The sequence below is a fragment of the Gopherus evgoodei genome, chromosome 2 (genome assembly GCF_007399415.2).
Source record: "Gopherus evgoodei ecotype Sinaloan lineage chromosome 2, rGopEvg1_v1.p, whole genome shotgun sequence".
NCBI lineage: Eukaryota > Metazoa > Chordata > Testudines > Testudinidae > Gopherus > Gopherus evgoodei.
Window position 1 is genome coordinate 146,711,885 of NC_044323.1, and position 19,834 is coordinate 146,731,718.

The following is a 19,834-nucleotide window of genomic DNA, read 5'->3' on the forward strand; positions in this document are numbered from 1 at the left end:
CTGCGCGCTCCCCCACCCTCAGTTCCTTCTTGCCAGACAACTCTGACAGAGGCGATGAACTATTGAGAGCACTTTCTGAATGGTTTCGTACATTGCAGGTAAAAGGCCAGGGCCTATCTCACATCCAGCATGTGGAGGCAGCGCTCTTCACTGGACATATGGGGTTTGGGACAGAGCATCATCAGGAAAATGTCTTGGTCCATATGGTAGGTGCAGAGACATAACGTCTCAAGCCGCTTGCAGGGCATCCAGCATGGAGGGCACCCAAATGTGGCCACTGGCATCCAGGGAGGTCAGCTCGGAGTGGGCTGGGCTACTCCGCTCACCTTGAGTCGGAGGCCACGAGGCCGACGGGGACCGAGAGCTGCCCAATGTGGGTCTAGTCCGTCCTCCAGTCTTGCTCCGGTGCCTTGGCGAACAAGACAAGACCTCTTCTTCGCCTTTTCAGTGTGTCCCATGGACGGGGAGTGGTGCCGACTGGTGGTGGGCACTGTTGGGTCACCGCGCACCGATGCCATGGTGTTCAGTGCTGACTAGGAGTGGTGCAGTGGTGTCAAGATGGCTTGGAGCCAAAACGTCCTGCTCCTTCTTGGTCTGAGGTTTGAAAGATCTGCAAATCTTGCTGCGGTCACTGAGATGGGGTCCCCCAGACAGCGTAAACAGTCTACGTGCAGCTCACTCATGGGCACAGGCCATTTGCAAGTGTCACATGACTTAAAGCCTGGAGCACAGGGCATGCCCCGACCCAGGTGCACTTAACTAATTCTAACTAAAGCTACTTTTGTTTTTGTTTAAACTACAGGCACAACTAACTACAAACTAACAGAGTCCAAGAGGGAAAGTTACAGCAAAGCTGGAGCTGAGCAGTTCTGAGGCATGTTCACTGGCAGCAAGAAGAAACTGAGGGTGGGGGGAGCGCGCAGCGCCCCTTATACTGCATCAGGGCAGCGCCATACCATGGGTCACTAGGGGCGCTCCTCCCTACGGGTACTGCTAAGGGAAAAACCTCTGGCACCGGTGCACATGGCAAGCATGCACACCTATTGTGGAATGCACATGAACAATCACTCGAAGAGGAACAAGGAATTACTATAGCTGCTAGTGGCATGGCATGTGGCCAAAAATCAGAACATGCTATAGAGGGGAGGTGCTCCATAAGATGATCTCTCTACCAACACATGGGCCACAACACATGGAAGAAAGGGGGAAGCCTGATCTAGAAGCTCATCATAGGATAGGGACAGATCAGCCCAGCTTTTGTCAACCAACAACCACGTCTCTCTAATCCGCTAGCATCTCTGACAGCAAGGTAGAGGCTACAGGAGAACCAAGATTCATAATTTCTGGACTCTCAAGACTATTTTGAAGAGGCTACCAAGTCTCACAAGAAGCTATTAAGGTAAACAAAACAGTCATGGGATAAAGTATTGTCTTGGCTTGGAAACTGGATCAACTGACAACAACATTTACCCTGCAGAATTCACTTCCACAGGGTAATCGAGGCCATGAACTGAGCAGGATCAATAAATAACTAGTTATCCACCTGGATAAGGAGAACACCCAACGGTAAGTCACAGGATAAGAAAAACAGAAGGGTTATGAACCTTCCTGGTTCAGGGTAAGCCAACCACTAACTGACGAGGGTCAGGAACAGGCAGAGGTTTCCCGTATGGACAGGTTATTCCCTAAGGGCACTTGTCTTGCACCTCCCTCTGATACAGCTGGCGCTGGCCACTGTCAAAGATGGGATACCAGGCTAGATGGGACCCTAGGCCTGACAACTCATGTGGTCTTCTCCTGAATTCTGCTGGGGCTTCTAGGAACAGGGACTGCCAAGTGTCGTCTGCTGCCTGGAGAAAGAACCCCACTGCATACTGTACCTATACTCATGCAGCTGCTTACTTAGACTCTACTCAAACCTCACTCACCTCATCGGCAGCCTCCAGCTTCGAATCAAACTGACAGAAGATCTGCTCCAGCTCCTTCCTGATCACGTTGGCGAGAACATTCAGACGCCCTCTGTGAAATCAATGCCACAGTCAGTCAGCTACAGGTGGACAGCTCGCCTTGCACTCTATGCTGCCTGTCTGGAAAAAGTGCTTCTCACCCCACCATCTATGCTTCAAACCAAGGCAAAGGACCCACTCCTCTTTCTATTTTACACCAAGAACAAGCAGTTTTACTTTCTCCCACGCCCCCCAAACTGGTGGTACAGTCTGTGGCAAGAGACTCCAGTACCCTGCGCTCCTTCTGAAGAGGAAAGCAAGGTGGGTCACCTGGCAGCACCCTGTCCCATGAGGGGTTCTTTTTGCAATGCTATGATTTACTCATGCCGGACTCCGGCAGAAACAGCCACAGGAGATTCCCCTATGCTGGCAGCCACCTCAGGAAGACCATTCTTTACACTTCCCAATTAATTTGGACCCAGATGCTAGTTAAATCTGTGTTGCAAGGCCAGACCTCTTAAAACACAGGTCCAAATTGCCTAGTATTGTGCACCTGAGCAACAGGGCCTCAATATCCACAGGGAACCCCTGGCTCCTCTGCAGGAGGTACAACACATAACTTAGATTAAAGGCTTACTGGGCATTTTGTTTAGAAAGGCACAGGGTGTTCCCTGTATGTTAAGATACATTTCCTGCAGCCTTGTAGAATGGGTGATGTTAGCTATGAACGAGTGATGCTAATGCCCAAGATGCATTTGAATCTCAGTTTGTTGATACCATTTTCAATCAAATTAAACTTAATAATCTTTGGAAAAAACAAACAAACAGTCATCTCATGCTAAGAGCAAGAGTTCTAGGGGAAGCCAGCTTCCCTTTACACCTCAGCCCCACCAACTGCCACTTGCCTACATCTTTCTGACGTGCCAGCTGCCCCTGCCACCAAAATATGGGGCAGAGTGAAGGATCCTGTTACCTGTGTGGCATTCCCATGATAACATAATCCACTCCATTCTCACTTGACTTGTCAATGATGGTCTTTAGCGCTGGGATAAGCACCTCACAGCCTTCCAAGCCAAATCGCTTCTCCGAAGACCATTTCCGATGGAGGAACTCCTCAAACCTGAAAGGCAGAGTCAGACAGAAGTCAATGGTCAGGCTCCAGCCTATTGCATGGGCCAGAGAACCCACAGGGATGTTAGCGGGAGAGTCACAGATGGATGATATAGACCGACAGGTCACTTGTGCAAGTGATTCTTCTATGCACCATTGGCTGTGTCATGCCCTTATAATTATTATTACCAGCACAGCACGCACTATGTACAAAGTGCTAGCCACGTCCAGCACAGTCCCTGCCCAACACTGGTCCTAATCTAAGAGTGAAAGGAACACATGAAGGGCAAGAGAGAAGGATAAAATATACAATCTAAATATAGCTTTAAGTAAATGCCAAGAATTCCCATGAGCAGCCAACAGCCAGCTGGCTAACAGGCAGTGGTAGTCTGAAGTGGTGGAAACCAAAAGGGTAGGGGGGGTGTCAAGATTTCAGAATGGAACGTTATAATCAAGAGCACCAAAAGCTGCAGAGGGGTGGAAAAAGAGGGCCCCAAGAAGCAGCTGCAAAGCGGGAACTTGGGAAGAGCAGATGCAGTGAATGGAATGGAAAGTCCAAGTGGGGAGGTTCCAGGAGTTAGAGGAGAGGCGCAGGGGGCAGTGGTAGTGAATGGAGATGGGATGGAAAGGGGGAGAAGGCAAAGGTAGGGAGCAATCAAAAACCTCTGCCTGTGACAGAAGAGAAGAAGGGAAGTGGGGGCTGGTGGAAGACTCAATCTTGTTGATCTCCTTGAAGGAGCTGAGAAGACCTTGAGCAGGGAGGGGAAAAGATGCAAGATGGGGGGCATTTCAGAAGGAAGGCAAAGGATGAGTGTCTGTGAGCTGGAACCAGTGGGCAGTGATGAATAGCACTGTATGGAAAAGAGGAGGGAAGGACTGAAGGAAGAGAAACACGCTCATAATGGAGAAAGTGAAACTCTCCCTGGAAACATTCAGGAACAGAGGATTCAGGCACTAGGGGAGATGGGGGATAGCTGAGTGAAGTTCCACAGTAAAAAAAATCGACAGAGGAAACATCTGAGAACAGCAAGGCCATCAAAGGCGTTGACAGTCTGGAGACCACAGGAAGCTTTGGGGTAGGGGACAAGAGGTGATGTTGAAAGAGATGAGATGATTGCCTGAGAGAAGGAACTTGGTGATGGGAGATTGGTGAAAGCAGTGCTCAGACAAAGTTGAGAGAGGAGCCATTGCAAGGAGTGTGGGAATTAATATAGGGTTAAGGTCAACAAGGAGGCAGTGGAAAAGAAATGGGAGGCCGAGGGGTCAGGACGTCAGTGAGATATTCTCCGAGACTTCAGCTGAGGTTGCTAGAGATCAGACTCAATATAGGAAAAAAAAAAAAAAACAACAAAACCCATTACTCACCTTTTGTAACTGTTGTTCTTCGAGATGTGTTGCTCATAGCTATTCCAGTTAGGTGTGCGTGTGCCGCATGCTCGGCTGTCGGAAACTTTCCCCTAGCAGCTACTCGTTGGGCTGGCTGTGGAGACCCCTGGAGTGGCGCTCTATATACGACCCTGCCGGACCGACCCTTCTTCAGTTCCTTCTTGCTGGCTACTCCGACAGAGGGGAAGGTTGGGGGGAATGGAATAGATACGAGCAACACATCTCGAAGAACAGTTACAAAAGGTGAGTAACCGTTTCTTCTTCGAGTGCTTTCTTATATCAATTCCAGTTAGGTGACTTCCAAGCCTCATCTACAATCACATCCGCCAACTCCTTTAGCACCCTTGGATGCAGCGCATCCAGCCCCATTGACTTGTGCTCATTAAGTTTTTCTAAATAGTCCCGAACCACTTCTTTCTCCACAGAGGGCTGGTCACCTTCTCCCCATACTGTTTTGCTCAGTGCAGCAGTCTGGGAACTGACCTTGTTCGTGAAGACAAAGGCAAAAAAAGCATTGAGTACATTAGCTTTTTCCACATCCTCTGTGACTAGGTTGCCTCCCTCATTCAGTAAGGGGCCCAACTTTCCTTGACTTTCTTCTTGTTGCTAACATACCTGTAGAAATCCTTCCTGTTACTCTTAACATCTCTTGCTAGCTGCAACTCCAAATGTTATTTGGCCTTCCTGATTTCACTCCTGCATGCCTGAGCAATATTTTATACTCCTCCCTGGTCATTTGTCCAACCTTCCACTTCTTGTAGGCTTCTTTTTTGCATTGTAAGATCAGCAAGGATTTCTCTGTTAAGCCAAGCTGGTCACTTGCCATATTTACTATTCTTTCTACACATCGGGATGTTTCTTCCTGCAACCTCAATAAGGATTCTTTAAAATACAAGCTGATATTTGTCCTGGCCTTCTAGCCACTGGCCTGTACCTCCCTGGTCCTGGGCGTGATAGCCACCTTGTGAGCAAGATGACAGAGGTGGAGCGAGATGGCCAAGATGGTGCTGTACGTGCTGGTGCCGAGTACCGCAGTGCTGTACGGTGCCGAGGACCGGTGCCGTGAGACAGAACTGTACTGAGATGATATTGATCGGTGCCTGCGGTTGTATCAGTACCAGGAGCCTGATCTGGATCTCGATGGCGACCTCTGGCGAGATCGGCATCAGAATCGGCTCCAGGTCGAGTGCCGCTCGGTACAGGTGGTAACACGATCCGGATCTCCACGAGCCGTAGTGGCATTGCAAGTACAACCGGCACTGAGAACGAGAACGGTGCCGGGACTGCAAGCGACGTCGTGATGGGTGCCAGGAAGAAGATCGGGACCGAGACCAGTGTCGTCGTCCTTCACTCAGCAACAGTGGTCGCACGAGGGACGGCTTTCCCTTGGACAGCACCGTCTGTGCTGCCATCTGCAGAAGGGTCGGCTCTGTGAGCGCGATCAAGTCCCACGCCATTGAAAAGATCTCTGGAGTGGAGGGTAGTCTCAGCTCGACCGCGGTGGGCACTGGGGAGCTTATGTGCACCGGGCTCGACAGCCCTCGTGGCGCTAGAGTCGACGGTGCAGGAGCCTTAGGCATGAGTCGTGGGGGTCTCCCATTGGCATCGACCTCTGGTAAGCCAAGCAGGGTTTGACGCCTGGAGACCCAGGCCTGGGCCTGGGTACCAGGATAGGGGATAAGGGAGAAGACCCCGTCTCCCCCCCACTAATTAAACTAACTCTAACTATACTAAGTAATTCACAACTATAACTATTAGCAACAATCAGAAACTATTAACAGGTACTAAAGAGAATGCTAGGGATAGTGGAGATCAGCTAAGCCACGCTCCACAGTTCCAAAAACCGTCATAGGTAGTAAGAAGGAACTGAGGAGGCATTGGGTTGGTCGGGGCATATATACAGTGCCATAAAGGCACCGCTTCAGGAGGCGCCTCAGCTGACCAACCAAATGTTGCTAGGGTAAAAATCTTCCGACGATCGTGCACACAGCGCACGCACACCTAATTGGAATTGATATGAGCAAGCACTCGAAGAACCACCCTGAATTCAAGTCCCTGCTCTGCTACAGACTTGGGCAAGTCCTGTAGCTTTTCTGTGCCTCAACTGCCCCATTTGTATAACAGGGTAATGTGGGATAAATACATTAAAGAGTGAGAGAGTTTCAGATACATAGGTGATGGGGCTGGACAAGTACCATAGGCAAATCAGTGGCACTAAGAGCTCCGTGGGACATCACCGACCCACCCCATCCATATGGCACCAGAGGGACACCAAAGGTAGACAGAATACCTGGTTGAGCGCACCAGCCTTGCCAGTAGGGTGCGTTTCTCGTCAGTGGTAAACTGCATGATTCCTGGAGTCTCAAATTTCCGCCGTATCCACTGACATTGCTCCAGGTCATTAATAAACATGAACTCCACGCCAATGTGCTGGCAGTAAGCCATCTGTTTAACACAGCAAAGAGGAACACAAGGTAAAGCAGGAAATTTAAGTCACTTTTGCCCTGCAAAGTATAAAATGTAATAAATGCCTGTCACCGCATGTGGAATGGGCTCCTCGTTCAGAATTCAAGGAGCCCTGCAAATGGCACAGAAGGCCCAAGCAGTACTAGAACGGCCTCCTGCATCCCCCTAACACCAGGGCATGCTGGGCCTCTGGCATATCAGAAAGCGAAGAGACCTGCCAGTGTTTTGTGAAATCCAGCCCTGCAACAGACTGCTCACTCCTCTCCTGAGCTATTCCCCAGCACTGCACTAAGCTGCTGAGGTTGTATCAGCCATAGGGTCGCTCCAGAGAGCTGGTTAGTCCATACTTACAGAATAGAGGTATTCTGCAGAAGGCACAGGCATAGTCCCAATGAAGTTGTGTGGGAGATGCACTGTCAACAGCACAGTGCATGCTAGGGAGTTACCTGGAACAAGAACCTGCCTGATAACCAGAGAAGGGCCTGCTGAGGCAAAAGATATATGGAGCCAGATTGTTGCAACAGCTCAAGGCCCAACGCATTCAGCTTTCTTAGAAATCTGGTCCTTAATGTTAGCACATAGGACTAGCAGTCAGGACTTGATGTTGAAGGTATGAAGAGACTATGGCTTGGCAGGTGCTGTCCTGTTTAAGCTGTGCTGATGGTTTCAGACTAGATGCATCTTACTGAGAAAATGTGTTGTATTTGAGATTGTGAACCACAGATTACACACCGTTTTCTGAACACTGACTGGTTCAGAGAGCAACAGCTCCAGGACACGGCCCTCAGGACAGAACAGTTACCATGCACAGCTCCTCCTTTCATAATCAAGGTAATATGTGCAATATTCTATCATCTGGGATTTGCACAACCCCTTGCAATATATGATGTGTTACAGCACAGCTGCCACCATCGATGCATAAAAGGAGGTGATCACAGTCCTTCTACAGAGACTGGGGTGAAGCATGAAACTCAGTGGCTCCTAGGGAGAAGGGAGCTTCATAGTGTGAATGAACAAAGCTGAGCTGGGCAGGAGCTGCTGAGGGCTGGGCAGTTGGATGGTTGCACCTGGTGTGACTAGGTGCACAAAGTAGTGACAGTGCCCAAGTAACTGGCTCCTTGCCCTACTTCCTTCATTGGAAGCATGATCAGCAGCACCTGCTCCCTCCCTGCTCCTGCAAGAGCGGCAGGCCAAGGGTACATGCTCCAACCACTGACAGAGCAAGGTGTCTGCTTGCGCCAGGGCTGCTCTTCCCTCATCTCAACTCCTTAGTGAATCTGTCAGAGGGATGGTGCCCAGCTCTCCCTCCTTGTGCCTGCCAACCCCATAACAGCAGGCTGACTTTGGCCATCACCTCACTCCTCCATCCACAGACAACCAGTGGGTTTAGCACCCACCATCCTAGCAAGCATCTGGCTCTCCTTCTCCCTACAGTGGCTCCTTGGATGAGGCAGAAGGAGGCACAAGTTACTTATGACAGCACCCCACTGCCCTGTAGCACCAGTCCCCGAGATTGAACTCCTGGAATAAGAGCACAACTATGAGTTGGAAAGATTTGCTTCAATCCCAGACTGAGGCTCTGAACCTTCCAGATACATAACATGGCTGCTGGAAGAGAGGAGTACTACAAATATCCATCATGGGCCAGAAAGCTTTCTCCCTGCCAAGCCTTGAGTTACAGGTCCCAGCTGCTTCCTCCATCCACTGTTATCTTGAGTGCAGAGCTGGGAGTGACATTCTCCTGCCTTCAATACTGTTTTGGGGATGTCTGCAATGGGTCAGGCCCTCAGTGTTACTAATTCTCATAATATTTTTGAGTCTTATGATATCTATTTTTTTTCTTGAATTTCCAGCTCCTGGAGTCTTGTGATGATGGGAGAATCTCACCTTTCATAAGTGAAAAGTTTCTATTCCCTCATGATCGCAGAGTGTGGCTGGAAAATGTGATCCTAAAGGCTCAAAATCCAGAAGGCAAATAATAAATTTGGGAGTACTTTTATTAAGATCTCATGATTCTTGGGGAGGGACCGCACTTATGAAATCTATACATTTGGGGCTGGCAATATCAGTCCCTGGACTGGTAGTAAGCAGAACTTGGTTAGGTCACAGTGACCTAACTCACTATGTGATCTTGGGCATATCACAATCTCTCATAGCCTCTCTTTCTCCCGCTGTCAAATGGGGATAACAGCGCCTCCTATTGCTGAGGAGAGCTTGGGGAGATCCATGGATGAAGAGTGCCACGTTAAGGGCTGAATATGAGTAATAAAGGAAAGGGGAACAGAGAATTCTGATCTCTGGTGAGGAAAGGGGAAGTAGCATTCAGAGTTTAATTATTAAATCTCCCGATACAGATCCCAAATTGGGAACCAAATGGAATAGCCTAGTTTTCTGAAGGCTGTGCAATTCCCCTGCACTTGTCTTACCTCCAGGCGGCGGATGATCTCGCGGAGCGGAAGAGCTGACTCATTGCCTCCAATGAAAGTGGTCGTGGGCAAGTGGAAGATCTTGTCGAGATCCGATTCATCAAGTCCATAAAACCCTGCAGGATTTCATGGGTAGGACAAGCCAAAGCAGGAGAGAGAGAGAGAGAAGGGTGCGTTTCGGACACGGACAGTCACACAGGAACCAGGGTTGTGGAGAGGATGACAAAAAAGCAGCACAAAAACCAAAAATAAGCATGAAGGAGGTTTGTGTGGATAAATAACCAAGCAGTAATTAAACAAAACACACAAGCACAGAACAAAAAGGTTATTACAAAAGGCACGCAGGCAACGCCAGGATACAAACACAACAAAGCAATATATGCATATAAATTGGTAATTAAATTGAGTGTTGAATTGAGATGGATTGAATCCCACATACACAAAATACATTTTAAGAATATAATATAGGGGAGAGAAGGAAAAACAAAGAGGATTGGCCAGAGTCATTGAGCAAACAGATTTCACCACGTTTGGAATTAACAAAACAAAGTTGAAGCAGAAAACAAAAAGGTTAAACGGACCGACCCAAAACAATAAAAAATAAGGAAGGAAAGCAAGATAAGAAAGCTGTGTCAGTTTCAGGATTCTGCAGTGGACTCTTCTGAATAGCTCATGTGGGGGAGAGAAGTATTTTACAATAAATGGGACCCATGTGCTTTGAGCAAAGCCCTCTTTGTAGGCAGGCAGGCAGGCAGGAGGGTTTTGCTACTCTGCCCAAGAGATGGCCCCATTAGCCTGCTCAGGCCTATGAGTTTAAACTTGGCCACCCTTGGAGCTTTGTTTTCCCCTGTGGTTGACAGGTTCTTACACCAAGCCCACCACACCTTGGTACCTGAGGCGGCGATGCTGAAGCTTTCGGCATAGTAAATGGGAAGTTTCAGCTTAAAATAAATTAATGGTCTGTAAGGAAATCTACATGGGACTCAAATACAGGCTCAAAGCAAAGAACTGGCAAGGGGGAGGCGAGGCGCTCAGAACAGGGCAGCAAGGCCTATGCAACATCCCATTACCAGAGGCAATCCCTTAATGACTGACCTGTACGTCAGTGATAACCAGAGATGTTACTGATATGGCCCTATATGTGCCATTCCTCCTCTACCAACAGGCCAATTGTGCTATAAAGGTTTCTTCCCCACCAAGCTCCCCCAGACGTTACCAAAGCTGTACGCTGGCCCACATGATTACAATTTAAACATCATCACAACTGTCTCTGAGCAGATGATCATTTTTTAGAAGCAGGCAGCTAGGTGGGAGTGTTTGGCTAGTACATACACCCTTATTTACATACTCTTGTTTTTTTAAACCTGCTACCTACTAATTTCATTTGGTGCCCCCCAGGTCATGATTTTATAGACCTCTGTCATATCCCCCCTTAAGTCATCTTTTTTCCAAGCTGAAAAGCCCCAGTCTTATTAATCTCTCCTCATATGGCAGCCATTCCATATCTCTAATCATTTTTGTTGACCTTTTCTGAACCTGTAGTGAACTAGTAAAAGCAAACAAACAGCATTTGTTCTCTCTTGGTGCTGAAAAATCTGCTTAGCTTTGATATAGGGTTTAATCTGGCCCAGGGCTCAGGCCATCCCACTTGCATCTGTGCAGTCACTGCAGCTCCTCTGCACTCGTAAGGGGATGAATAGCCATGTGTCATAACAGTGCCAACTCTGGAATCCTGCCACACACACGTTGGCAGGATGACACCAAAGGGATGGGTAAGATCATGGAGTAAGATTGTTACTGGGTGGCTAAATACACATTTACAGAGTGACTAGTGCCTTCCACAGGAAGGGTTAGGGACCACATGGCAGTATACACTTTCCATGAAATGGCCGAAGCCTGAATGACACAGAAGAGTCATCGCAGCTCATATCAACTTTCCAGTCTTTGAATGCATGTGACCTTCTCTAGGTCTACAGTCAGGCCCTCTAAAGTCTCAACTCTGCATTACACAGTCCCTACATTGCCCACACTGTACGTGCTGTGCTACATGAGGCCACAATGCACGACGTTACAAATATGGATGCTGTTTAGAATTTCCTGCCTTGGTGGGAGGGTGCAACTTTAATAACGCACAAATTCAAGCCTGCAGTTAAAGCCTCAATCGGTTAGAGTGGAGTTTCCATAGGGCAGGGACCCACCCGTGGCAAGTTCCTGGTCTATCTTCTTGGCTTTTCTAGTTACTCCAATGGGCATCTCTCTGTGCTACTGCACTACAGGCGAGTTATCCTGAGGATGGGCAAGTAATAAGCAACGTGGCAGCCACTGCCTGTGGGGGTGAAGGAACAGCTGGTCTCACTGGAGTTCCACAGAATCCTGCTGCTGGCACATGCACTACATTCGTGTCTCCAAGATGCTCGTGCCCTGTCCAGCTGGTTAGATCTGGGGCCTCCAGCTGAACTGCAGTGGCAGGTGGTTTGTGCTGCTGAATGCCTCCTCTCCACAACAGGATTTTACACCTCTGGGGCAGGGGACGGCAAACTACGGCCCGTGGGCCAGATCCAGCCCATCAGGGCTTTCCAATCAGGCCCGCGGGATTACCACTCCCAGAAGCGGCCGGCACCACGTCCCTGCACACACACCTCCACTGGTGAGAGGAAAGAGGGCAGAGGACTCCATGCACTGCCCTCACCTGAAGGCACCGCCCCCAGCAGCTCCCATTGGACAGGAACAGGGAACCACAGCCAATGGGAGCTCTGGGGGTGGTACCTGCAGGTGAGGACAGTGTGCAGCAGTGCCTCCTGTCTCCCCTGCTCACCCCAGGAGCCACTGCCAGACATGTCGGCCACTTCTGGGAGCGGTGCAGGGCCAGGGCAGGCAGGCAGCCTGCTTTAACCCCGCTGCATGCCGCTGCCACCCTGGAGCTGCTTGAGGTAAGCAATGCCAGGCTGGAGCCTGCACCCTAACTCCCTGCCCTGAGTCCCCCAATCCCGTCTTGAGCCCCCCTGCTGCACCCCAATCCCCTGACCTGATCCCTCTGCCGCACTGTGCACCCCAATCCCTTACTCTGAGCCTTGCATACCATACTCCCCTCCCCATGCTCTCTCCCACACCTCAACCCCCTGCCCCAGCCCTACATTCATGGCCCTGCACAAAATGTTCCCACCTAGATGTGGCCCTTGGGCCAAAGAGTTTGCCCACCCCTGCTCTGGGGTAAAATGGAGCCCAGGGAGTAAAAGGCAGAATCTAGCTCCATACACATAAGAATTGGTCTCTTTACCTCCTCTATCACTTATTGCTTGCCCAGCAACTGCTCAGCTCAGCCTTTGCTTTTGGCTGTGTTGAGCAATTAAACACAATGTAAGTGAAGCTGTTTATATATAAATTACACACACCAGGGTGAAGCCAAAACAGCTTGTGTGAGAGATGCAGCAAGGTCACCAGGTAGGAGAGGGACTACACTGCACAGAGTGCCTTGCTCCTTCTCCATGACTAGCAGGCAGTCACCTGAACAGTCCTAGGCTGGGGGTTTTCTAATGCCAAAGAAAATGCTGAGAGCCTCAAGAAAAGACGGTTACTCACCTTTGTAACTGTTGTTCTTCGAGATGTGTTGCTCACATCCATTCCAGTTAGGTGTGCGCGACGCGCGTGCACGTTCGTCGGAAACTTTTTACCCTAGCAACTCCAGTGGGCCGGCAGGTCGCCCCCTGGAGTGGTGCCGCCATGGCGCTCCATATATACCCCTGCCGGCCCACCCGCTCCTCAGTTCCTTCTTGCCGGCTACTCCGACAGTGGGGAAGGAGGGCGGGTGTGGAATGGATGTGAGCAACACATCTCGAAGAACAACAGTTACAAAGGTGAGTAACCGTCTTTTCTTCTTCGAGTGATTGCTCACATCCATTCCAGTTAGGTGAATCCCAAGCCATACCTAGGCGGTGGGGTCGGAGTGAGAAGTCGCGGCATGGAGCACTGCAGATCCGAAGGCCGCGTCCTCTCTTGACTGCTGGACCAGGGCATAGTGGGAAGCAAAGGTGTGAACCGATGACCAGGTCGCTGCCCGACAGATTTCCTGGATGGGCACACGGGCGAGGAAAGCCAGCGACGACGCCTGCGCCCTGGTAGAGTGCGCAGTCACACGGCCCGTAGGAACATGGGCCAGCTCATAGCAGGTCCTGATACAGGAAGTAACCCATGAGGATAACCTCTGTGAGGAGATAGGAAGCCCCTTCATGCGGTCTGCTACTGCCACAAAAAGTTGGGGGGATTTGCGGAACGGTTTGGTCCTCTCCACATAGAACGCGAGAGCCCTACGGACATCAAGCGAGTGGAGCTGCTGCTCCCTGCCTGAAGAGTGAGGTTTTGGGAAAAAAACTGGGAGGAATATCTCTTGGTTGATGTGTAAGGTAGAGACTACCTTGGGGAGAAAGGCAGGGTGTGGTCTCAGCTGTACCTTATCTTTGTGGAAGATTGTATACGGGGGGTCTACCACAAGAGCCCGGAGCTCTGACACCCGCCTAGCTGAGGTGATAGCAACTAAAAAGGCAGTCTTCCAAGAGAGATAAAGTAGGGAGCAAATAGCTAACGGCTCGAAGGGGGGCCCCATGAGCCGAGACAACACCAGGTTAAGATCCCATGTTGGAGCAGGAAGTCGGACGTTAGGGTATAAATGTTCCAGCCCCTTAAGGAATCTAGACACCGTCGGGTGAGAAAAAACGGAGCGGCCATCCCCACCCGGGTGAAAGGTGGAGATAGCTGCCAGGTGGACCCGCAAGGACGATATCTCTAGACCCTGTTTGAGGGACCAAAGATAGTCTAAGATATTGGCCACCGAAACTTCCATTGGGCGGAGACCTTTCTCCACGCACCAACAGGAGAAACGCTTCCACTTGGCCGAGTATGTCGCTCTCGTGGAAGGCTTCCTGCTGCCCAAAAGCACCTCCCATACCGGTGTGGAGCAGCGCAGTTCAGAACCGGTCAGCCATGCAGGAACCACGCCGCTAGATGCAGCGACTGCAGGTCCGGGTGACAGAGAGACCCGTTCTCCTGGGTAATCAGGTCCGGGTGAAGGGGCAGGGGAATTGGGTCTGCTATGGCCAGGTCCAGCAGCATGGGGTACCAATGTTGCCTGGGCCATGCCGGGGCTACCATGATCACACGAGCCCTGTCCCTGCGCACCTTCAGAAGGACCCTGTGGACCAGAGGGAAAGGGGGAAACGCGTAGTACAAGTGGGTCATCCATGGAATAAGGAAGGCATCCGCTATAGACCCGGGCTCCCTGCCCTGAAAGGAGCAGAACGCCTGGCACTTCTTGTTCCCCCCGGACGCGAAGAGGTCCACACGGGGATAACCCCACCTCTGGAAGACGGAGAGGGCGACGTCCGGGCGAAGGGACCACTCGTGTGATAGGAAGGATCTGCTCAGGCGATCCGCCAGCGTGTTCCGTACTCCGGGGAGGAAGGAAGCCGTGAGGTGAATGGAGTGGGCTACACAAAAGTCCCAGAGTCGCATCGCCTCGTGACATAGGGGAGAGGATCTGGTGCCGCCCTGCTTGTTGATATAGTACATGGTCGTCATGTTGTCGGTAAACACCGCGACACAACGACCTTGAAGCTGGTAACAGAACATTTGACAAGCAAGGCGGACCGCTCTCAACTCCCGCATGTTGATATGCAACCTCACCTCCTGCTGGGACCACAGGCCCTGTGTTCTCAGGGTTCCCAGGTGGGCCCCCCCAGCCAAGATCTGAGGCATCCGTTGTCAGGGACACCGAGGGCTGAGGCGGGTGGAAGGGGAGCCCCGCACATACTACCGACTGGTTCAGCCACCAGTCGAGAGAATCTAACACCCCCTGGGGGATTGTGATCAGCATGTCCAGCGGCTGCCTTGCTGGCCGGTAATGTTCGATGAGCCACAACTGGAGGGGCCTCATGCGGAGCCGAGCATAACCGGTCACAAACGTGCATGCTGCCATATGGCCTAACAGGGTTAGACATGTCCATATGGATGTTAAGGGGGCTGCCCGCAAATCGATGAACGATCGCCGCCAATGCCTGGTACCTCGGCAACGGTAGAAGAGCCCTGGCGACGGTGGCGTCCAGGACGGCCCCGATGAACTCCACCCTCTGCGTGGAGATCAGAGTGGACTTGTCCATGTTGATCATGAGGCCCAAGGTAGCAAACAGGCCGGTGATCACGCGGACGTGGCTGCAAACCTGCAGTTCCGACGTGCCCCGAATTAACCAATTGTCTAGGTACGGGAACACGTGGATACGACTGCGCCGAAGATGTGCCACAACGACTGCCATGCATTTTGTAAAGACCCTCGGGGTCGTGGAAAGGCCAAATGGGAGGACTGCAAATTGGTAGTGAAGGGGGCCCACCACGAAACGAAGGAACCATCTGTGGTATGGCCAAATGGCAATGTGAAAATAAGCGTCCTGCATGTCGAGGGCGGCGTACCAGTCTCCCGGATCCAGGGATGGGATAATGGTCCCCAGGGATACCATGCAGAACTTCAACTTCACCAGGTATTTGTTGAGCTCTCGCAGGTCGAGGATAGGCCTGAGGCCTCCCTTGGCCTTGGGGATCAGAAAGTAGCGGGAATAAAACCCCTTGCCTTTCTCGTTTTCCGGAACCACCTCTATAGCTCCTTTGTCGAGGAGTGTCCGTACCTCCTGTCGAAGGAATTGCTCATGAGAGGGGTCCCTGAAGAGGGACGAGGAAGGGGGGCGGGAAGGAGGAAACGATGTAAACTGCAGGCGGTATCCCATCTGCACCGTACGCAAGACCCAGCGGTCCGATGTCATTTGGGTCCACGCCGGAAGGAAAAACGAAAGGCGGTTGGAAAACGGGGGGGGGGGGGAGGATCCGTGGGGGAAACTGTTACTGCGCCCTCGGGCGCACCTTCAAAATGAAGGCTTGGGTCCAGGCAGGGGCTTAGAGGAGCTTTGATTCTGCCCCCCTTGGTTCCCCGAATGCCTACGCCTTCCATTCCTGCCACGGCGCCTATTGAGGTCCTGCCGTTGGCGGAACTGGGGGTATGGCCTGCGCTGCTGTTGCTGCTGTGGCCGGAAGGGTCTGCGCTGTGTTCCCAGCGTGTGCATTCCTAGGGAGCGCATAATGACCCGATTGTCCTTGAGACTCTTAAGTCTCGGGTCTGTCTTTTCTGAAAACAGGCCCTGGCCTTCAAACGGGAGGTCCTGGATGGTATGTTGGAGCTCCGGTGGAAGGCCAGAGACCTGCAGCCAGGAGATACGGCGCATCGTTACCCCCGAGGTGAGGGTGCGGGCAGCCGAGTCTGCAGCGTCCAAAGAAGCTTGCAACGATGTTCGTGCAACCTTCTTGCCCTCGTCTAGGATGGCTGCAAATTCCTGGCGGGCGTCTTGTGGCAGCAGCTCTTTAAATTTGTCCGCTGCCACCCACGAGTTGAACGCGTACCTGCTGAGCAGGGCTTGTTGGTTCGAAACCCTGAGCTGCAGGGCCCCAGCCGAGTAGACTTTGCGTCCAAGGAGGTCCATACGTCTGGCCTCCCTGGATTTGGGGGCTGGAGCTTCCTGTCCATGACGCTCCCTGTCATTCACCAATTGCACCACTAGGGAACCCGGTGTCGGGTGGACATGGAGGTACTCGTAGCCTTTAGAGGGGGCCATGTACTTCCTCTCGACACCTCTCGCCGTAGGGGGGATGGAGGCCGGTGACTGCCAGATTGTGTTGGCGTTGGCCTGGATCGTCCTAATGAAGGGTAGGGCGACCCTGGTGGGAGCATCCGACGAGAGGATGGTGACAATCGGATCCTCGACCTCAGAGACCTCCTCGGCTTGTAGGCTCAAATTCTGAGCTACTCGCCTAAGGAGGTCTTGGTGCGCCCTGAGATCCAGCGGGGGGGGGAGGGGGGCTACTGGAGGAGGTGCCAGCCACCGCTTCATCAGGGGAGGAGGATGAGGAGACCCCCGGCAAGAAAGTGTCCAATGGGGGGTCCCCCTCGGCCCTCGCCTCTGTCTCAGGAGCCAGAGCGGAGTCTTGCTGCTTGGACCCGTCCTCTCCATCCGGGGAGGGAGGGGGGCGAGACAACGAGGCTTCCGGCACCCTGTGCTCCGCTGTCGCAGGTCTAACAGGAAGCTGTTGGGGGCCCTGGGCTTGATGGTATGCCCATGGGGTCCAAAACCCCCACTGCTGCGGGCCTTGGTCCTGTTGCGGTGGGTCCTGGAAAAGCGCCACCTGCCGGTCGGTGCCCAACGCATACCCGCTGTCTGCCTGCGAAGACACCGACGGCTGCCTAGAAGGCCATGGCGGGGCCGACCCTGGTTGGTAAGGGTCTGCGCGAGTCGGCAGCGAAGATCTTCTCGGTGCCGGGGATCGGTACCGGGAGTCATAGCGGTGCCAGGATCGGGACCGGGTTCTGTCTCGGTGCCGGGATCTGGACCGGTACCGGCCGCCGCTTCGGTGCCGGGACCGGGACCTGCCACCGACGCGGTGCTGGGAGGTCGACCAAGACCGGGACCTGCTACCAGCTCGGTGCCGGGAGGTCGACCGGTGCGGTGAGTGACGGCGGGACTGGCTCCTGGAGTCACGGTGCCGGTATCGGCGGGAGTCCGACCGCGACCGTCTGGAGGTCGATCGGTGCCGCGAGTGCGACCGGTACCGCCGAGGGGAGCGGTGCCGGGACTGCGAGCGGCGGCGAGATCTTGATCTGCCGTGGCGTCGGGACCGGGATTGCGAACGCGAGTCCCGAGACGGTGCCGACATCATGGGCTTGCCTCTAGATGCGACCCGCACCGGAGGTGGCGGCTGAGTAGGCTCCGTTAGGGCAATAAGGTCCCGTGCCGAGGCGAAGGTCTCCGGCGTAGATGGGACCAAAAGCTCCACCCCAGATCTTATGGGGGAGCTCGGTGGCACCGGACTCGACGGACCCGCCGGGCCCGGAGTCGACGGTGCCGCGGCCGATGCCGAGGCCGGGCGCTCCAGTCAGGTCTGCCTGGCTGGAGTAGCAGACTGACTGTCTCGGCTCTGTACCCGGTGCCGGAGAAGGTCGGTGCCGGGGAATCTTCCCGGTGCCGGTGCGATCCGGTGCCGGCGCCGAGATCACGGCCTGTGAAGCCGCCGGGTCAAGTGCCGCCTCCATAAAGGAGAGTCCTGAGTCTTTGATCTCTCTCCTTTTTTGTCCTGGGCTTGAAAGCCTTGCAGATGCGGCACTTGTCCGATCTGTGCGATTCCCCCAGGCACTTCAGGCACGCGTCGTGGGGGTCGCTGGTAGGCATAGGCTTCCTACAGGCCGCACACTGCTTGAAGCCCGGCGAACCAGGCATGAGCCCGGTGCCGGGTGCCGGAAAGGGCTACAGCCCCCGGCGAATAACTATCTACAACACTATTTACACCTAATTACTTACTAACTACACTTAACAATCTAACTAACAACTATAACAATAACGAGAGTTAACAAGGAGAGCTAGGGACGTGGAGGACAGCTATGCCGCGCTCCACAGTTCCAACGACCGACACGGCGGTAAGAAGGAACTGAGGAGCGGGTGGGCCGGCAGGGGTATATATGGAGCGCCATGGCGGCGCCACTCCAGGGGGCGACCTGCTGGCCCACTGGAGTTGCTAGGGTAAAAAGTTTCTGACGAACGTGCACGCGCAGCGCGCACACCTAACTGGAATGGATGTGAGCAATCACTCGAAGAACGTTATGTTAGTGACTAGATTAACATCAGTTTCCACTGCAGTCACAAGGAAGTTATTCCCCAATAGGAGTAAGGATGTGTAATGGGAAATCTACATGAGGAAATTTATCAGAATAAGTCCCATAGTGGACACCTATTCTGAAATACCAATAGTGCTTTAAATTCACACCTTACCTTATTCTGGAGCAATTTCCCCATGTAGTCAAGCCGTAAAAGGCAGCAGGGATTAGGCCAGGACAATGGACATAGGATTTCAGCTCTACTCCAGCAGCAGTACTAAAAAAGCACAGGCAGCAGGGAAGTGCTACATTGGCCTGAGCTGACAACTCAGCCATGGACATGCTGCCTTTCGGCAGAATTGTGGCCTCAAGAAGGAAGTGGGTGCTTAATGCCAATGAGTTTTGTGAAAAGCCACCGGCCATTTGGAAACTCTTTGGTACTAGGCTGGGGCCCTCTGAGCCTACCTGCCACACTGGCAAGGGAGGCTCCCCATAGGCTGGGAGAGAGGCCTTTAGCTATGGGCAGGCTTGCCCCCGGCCACATCCCAGAACCCACACAGGACACTAGAAAGAGAAGGTGGTGAACCACAGACCCAGGAGATAGAGGAGCATTCCTTTACCTTTCCCGACAGTTGCTAGAGGTGTGCAGGCTGTTTGCCTCCTCTTGCTCTTTGCAAGGTGGTGGCTCACCCACTCCTTCATCCTCCACTCTAGAGGATGGGGGCTTCGGGGCACCTGGGCAGGGGTGGTGAATTGTTTGGGCCCCTGGTGTCCGTGCTCTAGTAATATTCAGGGCCCTGGGGCATGGCTCCACCAATGTTCGG

The 19,834-nt window shown here is 52.6% G+C and overlaps 1 protein-coding gene across 5 annotated transcripts in view; it reads right to left on the reverse strand.

Moving 5' to 3' along the window:
• Positions 1–19,834, reverse strand: part of OGDH (oxoglutarate dehydrogenase) — a 100,150-nt gene that overhangs the window by 20,507 nt on the left and 59,809 nt on the right. For all 5 annotated transcript variants that reach the window (XM_030551759.1, XM_030551756.1, XM_030551760.1 and 2 more), the window contains 4 exons: positions 9,335–9,450; positions 6,733–6,887; positions 2,920–3,066; positions 1,929–2,019 (listed from right to left, as the gene is read on the reverse strand). In XM_030551759.1, coding sequence (XP_030407619.1) covers positions 1,929–2,019; positions 2,920–3,066; positions 6,733–6,887; positions 9,335–9,450 — 509 coding nt within the window. The remainder of the gene's footprint in view (positions 1–1,928; positions 2,020–2,919; positions 3,067–6,732; positions 6,888–9,334; positions 9,451–19,834) is intronic.